General features: G+C 45.1%; 1 protein-coding gene across 1 annotated transcript in view; it reads right to left on the bottom strand.

Moving 5' to 3' along the window:
• Window positions 1–442: 442 nt before the first annotated feature.
• The window catches only part of LOC311313657 (tripartite motif-containing protein 16-like), a gene marked incomplete at both ends in the record, with an annotated part of 6332 nt that continues 420 nt past the window's right edge, over window positions 443–6354 (bottom strand). The window contains 8 exons of the mRNA XM_084443831.1: window positions 443–468; window positions 1902–2029; window positions 3830–4358; window positions 4478–4537; window positions 4810–4969; window positions 5135–5368; window positions 5613–5708; window positions 6175–6354. The exon at window positions 6175–6354 is cut by the window's right edge and continues 420 nt beyond it. Of these exons, the coding sequence (XP_084299957.1) occupies window positions 443–468; window positions 1902–2029; window positions 3830–4358; window positions 4478–4537; window positions 4810–4969; window positions 5135–5368; window positions 5613–5708; window positions 6175–6354 (1413 nt within the window). The remainder of the gene's footprint in view (window positions 469–1901; window positions 2030–3829; window positions 4359–4477; window positions 4538–4809; window positions 4970–5134; window positions 5369–5612; window positions 5709–6174) is intronic.

Raw genomic sequence — 6354 nt, forward strand, 5'->3', positions numbered from 1 at the left:
ACAGCTCACTTATCTGGCCCCCGGGTGATTACTGTTTTGTTGCTTCCCTCTGGAATATGTAGAGAGTGGGTCGTATGCCCACCTCCCTTGTTCTCTGTAAAGCGCATTGTGTTGCCTCTGGGTATGAAATGCGCTATACAAATACAACTTTGATTGATTGATTTGATTAATCAATTAAATAGGTAGCCTCCACGTTTATTGATGTATTCTATTGATGTAGCTTTGATTGATTGATTTGATTAATCAATTCCATAGGTAGCCTCCACGTTTATTGATGTATTCTATTGATGCACAGTGTATGTATGATGGATGTACTGTTTTAGTGTTATGCATTTGTTGTTTGGTGCAAAATATCTCTCCTTGTTTTACAAGCTTAATGTTATTTGTTCACATGTTCTTAAGAGGTCCAGACAGATAGAACAGGAAAACTGGTCCTGGTCAATCAGAACTCCCTGCTGGGCCATGCTGCTGTGTCAGGGACACAGTCACTCACTCACAGACGCAGAGAGATAAGAGTTTGAGAGAGAAAAAGAAAGAGCGAGAGAGACGGAGAGAACACTTTCGTTTCCTAGGAAGAGAGAGTGAGTACTGGGAGGAGCAAGGGATTTCCTGGTTCTGCAAGGGGGCGTGGTTTAGAGAGAGAGAGAGAGAGAGAGAGAGAGAGAGAGAGAGAGAGAAAAAAGGAAGAAAGGAGATTTCTAATTGTTTTGTCCTTTGCTTGATATTTCCAACAAAAAATATCTACATAGTGATGATTGTTCATTTCAACTGAGGTCAGGTGTCTGCTGGAAGGGATTAACCCTTCACATATGAACTGTTGCAATATTAAATATCTTGTTCATGTTCTAAAGTACTGAATCCCTGTGTCATGTGTGTATTCCTGCTCATCAACTCTAGTTTGATCGATGTAGAGAGCTTTTAGAAAGCAAGTGCATAGATTTATCAGAAGCAGAACACTCAGAAAATGCACCAAACCTGATCTGTTGTACAGATAAAACTCTAGACGACATGTTAGAAAAGCATTGTGTAGGGTTGGCCGGTGTAATGTAGGCAGGAAAACAGAAAACAACATGAGCTGCTAGCATGGTTTATTCACCATCATTTTCGCGGTACATTTTCACTTCACTTTCTGTATTATATTCTATCATTACTCACAATGTGGAACAACCAATAGTCTGAACTTAGAGTGCCACCTAGTGGCGTAACTGGATATAGAACTGCGTTGCGTTATGCCTTAATGCCAGTATTGTACTACACAACACATTTGTTTTTCATATTAAATGTTCATTCCAATAGCATTAAGAAAGTACACCATACAAAATATTCCACATGTATCTACATTTATTGAAAATGTTTCACTTTGGGTTACGGACTATTAATCAGTAGGAACAGCCAACCCTTATTCCAGCATTTAAATAGTCTTTGACCTTTGTCTATTTCAACTGTCTTTGAACTTTGACCTCACATGTCTGGTTTTGCTGTTCATCACGCTGGTTTACCACCCGTCCCATCCTCAGAAGATACTGGGAACTGATGGTGCTCTTCAATTCCCTCAACGTGCTTGTGCGCTGTGAATGGCATCTCTGAATCCCTGTGTACCCCTTCCTCCCTCCTCACGCCATGACATCTCCTCCCTTTGACGCACTGATATTACATTCATCCCCCCGTCTCCTCTCCTCTCCTCTCCTCTCCTCTCCTCTCCTCTCCTCTCCTCTCCTCTCCTCTCCTCTCCTCTCCTCTCCTCTACTCTCTTCTCTTCTCCTCTCCTCTCCTCTCCTCTCCTCTCCTCTCCTCTCCTCTCCTCTCCTCCTCTCCTCTATCACACCCTAACAAACACCAGTCTGGCTGAGTACACCAGGTGGGCCAGATAAAGCAGGAAGTTGAGGGCGGTGAGCACTGACACGGCCACAAGCCGGGGGGGGGTCTCTGGCCGCCGCCCAGGTAGCGCTTGTGGAACTGGAAGACGGGCCAGATGACGGTGGCCGTCAGGTACATGAGCGCCCCCAGCAGGCCGTTGGTGGACAGGAAGCTGGGGAAGGGGAACGGGAGGCAGCCGGTGCACAAACACACACACACACACACACACACACACACACACAGGGAGAGAATCACCATCATTATTATAGGCCAAGCAGATAAAGAGATGTGTTCAATGTGTTTCAAAGTGAACCCAAAATCCTCTGGTGACACTTTTCCTTACTGAACCAGACAGGACCACTCGTTGCTCTCCTTACTTTAGTGATGCCCAGGTCCATTAGTTTAAATGTTTTAACTGAGCGGTTTTCTCAGATCTACTCCAACACACCTGTGAAGGAGATGCTGGACCACTCTCCCTTGATCACGTCCTCTAGTTTCTCTCTCAGCTCAGAGACAGCCTTAGTCACATCACTGAAGAACTGAAGAGAAGGGACAGAGACGCTGGGGAGGTCTGAAGATACACTGGGACTGGAAACAGACTGGTAAAGATTCACTATAGGTCATTTATACCATGAGCTCATGAGCTAACTGGCTATCCTGCTCTTAGTGTGCTGGATTAGCATTGGAAGCATTGGAACTGATGTGTCCAGGTGACAAGACCTATCTTCATTAATCAGACATTATTTCATGTCATTTCAATTCACAGCTATTTCAGTGGAAGGACTAGCTTCCGTCCACTGCCTGAACCTTGCCTGACTGGAGAACCAAGAACCTGCCTGAACTCCACGCCTGTCTGACTACCACGTTCCTGCCTGACCCCCTCGCCTGTCTGACTACCACGTTCCTGCCTGACCCCCTCGCCTGTCTGACTACCACGTTCCTGCCTGACCCCCTCGCCTGTCTGACTACCACGTTCCTGCCTGACCCGCGCCAGTAAACGTGCCCCAACGTGGGTTTGTCCCCATACGCCTGTCATGTCTGCTCTTGGGTCCTCCTCCACTAGCCCTAACAGAATCTATTACAACATGTTTACGCATAGTAATTATGATAGTGATAGGGTGCAGAGATGGAAGAGGAAAAACAACAGCCAAACAGAGAGAGAGAGAGAGAGGGAAAGAGAGAGAGAGGGAAAGAGAGAGAGAGGGGGGGGAGAGAGAGAGAGAGAGAGAGAGAGAGGGAAAGAGAGAGAGAGGGAGGGAGGGAGATGGAAAGACGGAGAGAAGGATGAAAGGATGTAAGTTGGGGACGGGGAGGAAGGGAGGGAAAGAGTTTTAGTAATAAGAGCAAATTCCACACATTTTCATACAGTAATGAGATGTCTTTCAGTTTCATATGCCTTTATTTAATCTTTACTTCAGGATGAAATATAACAGCCACTTAGGTAACAGTAGGAGAGAAAACAACTAACCAATCATTTAAACAGCAGTCATGAACACCAACATTCATGAATACCTGATTCAGTCATTATACAGAGAAAAAAACCCTTATACAGTATCAAAGTTCATCAACAATATCATCCTTTATAATATATGCTTATAAATGAATCTAAGACAAAAGTATTATATACAATGATCAAGTTTAAATTACAATATTAAAGAACCAACGTTCAACTATTATAAACAAATTATGGCATGAAGATTTCCTTCTATTAGGCCTCCTGAAGTACAATGCAAGAACAATAGTAATCAGCTGAATCTATAAAAACAAAATGACTGAGAAAAGCGTGACTGCATGAAGGCATACAAACCCAGGATAGAGTGGCTGGGTGAATCTAGTCTGAACTCTGCTTCATGAGGTTCCAAACCTGAGCCAGAGGCAACGTTACGTTCCTCTCCTCTTCCCCTCCCCCCCCCTCCTCATCTCCTCCCCCCTACTCTCCCCCCATCCTCTGGAAGGATCCCCCTCCCTCTACCACAGTTTACTGATCTCTGCACAGTCATTATAATTCCTAAACCTAAACCCAGGATAGAGTGGCTGGGTGAATGTGGTCTGGACTTTGTGGAGGAGGGTCACTGTGTCAGAGACGCTGTAGAAGGACAGAGAACCTGCCTTGTGATCCAGGTACACTCCTACTCTGGAGGACTGAGGGCCTGATAGTTCAGTCTCAACATAATTATGCATGAACCTGTAACCATCGCTAGAACACTTTAAACACCAGGACTTGTTATTGAAACCAAACCTGGAGGAGGAGGAGGAGGAGGAGCCTGTTCTGCTGATGTCTTTATATGAGACTGCTATGTTAACACCTCCTCTCCATTCCACCTCCCAGTAACAGCGCCCAGACAGAGCCTCTCTACACAGCACCTGGGACCAGCGGGTGAATCTGTCTGGATGGTCAGGATATGACTGGATCTGCTTTAAACGTGTCACCTTCCTGTTCTCCCCAGACAGAGAGAGGCGTCTGCCTGCTGTGTTTGGGTCCAGAGTGAGCGGACAGGAATCTGGGAACAGAGCAGAGACCAGATCAGAGTTAATAACATGACCGTTCATCTGACCCCCTTAAAGCTGGTATTGTTGATTTATCATTCAACAGAGAGAGGTGGAGACTTCACACACTCACAATGTAAGAAATGTGCTCTGGTCCTGGGCTCTGGAGGAGACAACACATCCACTAAAGAGACTTCAGACACACACACACACACACACACACACACACACACACACACACACACACACACACACACACACACACACACACACACACACACACACACATCAATTTTAAAGGCAAGTAGACAGTATACAGAGATGTGTTCAATGTGTTTCATTGTGAACCCCAAATCTTTCTTCTGGTCACATTGTTTCTTATTGGACGAGACAGGATCACTTGTTGCTCTCCGTACTTTAGTGATATTTTTACAGAATAATTTTCTCAAAACTCTTCCAACACACCTGTGAAGGAGATGCTGGACCACTCTCCCTTGATCACGTCCTCTAGTTTCTCTCTCAGCTCAGAGACAGCCTTAGTCACATCACTGAAGAACTGAAGAGAAGGAACAGAGACGCTGGGGAGGTCTGAAGATACACTGGGACTGGAAACAGACTGGTAACTCTGGAGAGAGAGAGAGAGAGAGAGAGAGAGAGAGAGAGAGAGAGAAAGAGAGAGATAGGAAATAAACAGAAACACATACCAAGTGTACAGAATATTCTGCCTAATCAATAGACCAAACCAGTTGATGTTCACATGTCAGGTACCAGGAGAGTCCAGCTACTGTACCTGGAGGAAGTGGATGTGGTCTTCTGTGTGTGAGAGCTGCTCCAGCTCCGCGTCTCTCCTCCTCAGCTCAGCTATCTCCTTCTCCAGTCTCTCCACCACTCCTTCAGCCTGACTCACTGCTGCCCTCTGCTGGGCTCTGATCAGCTCCTTCACCTCAGAGCGCCTTCTCTCCATGGAGCAGATCAGCTCAGTGAAGATCCTCTCACTGTCCTGCTCTGCTGCTTGGCCAGAACGCTGCAGAATGATAGAGAGAAAAAAGAAAGAATGAGAGAAATAAAGAAAAATAGAGGAAGAGAGAAAGAGAACGAAAAAGAAAGTTAAAACAATAGTCATCAACATGATAAACCTTCCTGTACTATACAATTATCTCCTGCCACCATAACTCCAGTATGGAACATTTCATTGTACATGGTACCTATATCCTGTACATAAAATAACCGTCCTTGAATCCTCCAGTAGTTGATATCCTGATGCTGACCTTGAGAGACTCCACAGCCTGCTGGGCCTCCTTCAGCTCCTTCTCTCTCTCCTGGACTCCCTGCTGTACTTCCTGCTGACTCAGGCCCAGCTTGCTCTGGAGTTAAACACGTTACAACAACACATTAGGAGTTACAGTACATAGGACTCTGGTGTTAGCTCTGTCATAACACATCTAATACCAACATTTGCACATCTGGTAACCATGATTTAAACCCCAGACTGTCCAGTGCAGGTATGTACTATAAGGGTTAGGGTTAAGGTTATAGACATTGGGGGGTTTATATCTACAATGAGTCATTGTGTTATTGATGTTCTTTCCTTGCTTCAACTCACACCATAAAATGATGTTTACTATGAAACTCCTCCATTTTATACTTCTCCATGTAGCCCAAATCAGAGTTCAGACAAGACTTTGGACTCATGAAAGACACTGATAAGAGAATGTTGCTGCATTCAGAATGAGAGTTTCCCTCAGTCAAATGGAAATGTAGTTCATATAATTTAATAAAACAACAATTTATGAAAAACTATCAACGTTACAATAGTAGTTCTGGTCTTACCTGTTTCTCTGTCCTCTCGGCTGTGGCTGACACTGTGTCATGGCCTTTATGTTCATCCATGACACACAGCAGACAGATACACTGCTGGTCTGTCCGACAGAAGACCTCCAGCAGCTTGTCATGACGCGTGCAGATCCTCTCCTCCAGTCCACACGTGGCTTTGACCAGCTTGTGCTTCTT

Source organism: Borostomias antarcticus (genome assembly GCF_949987555.1).
Source record: "Borostomias antarcticus genome assembly, chromosome: 10".
NCBI lineage: Eukaryota > Metazoa > Chordata > Actinopteri > Stomiiformes > Stomiidae > Borostomias > Borostomias antarcticus.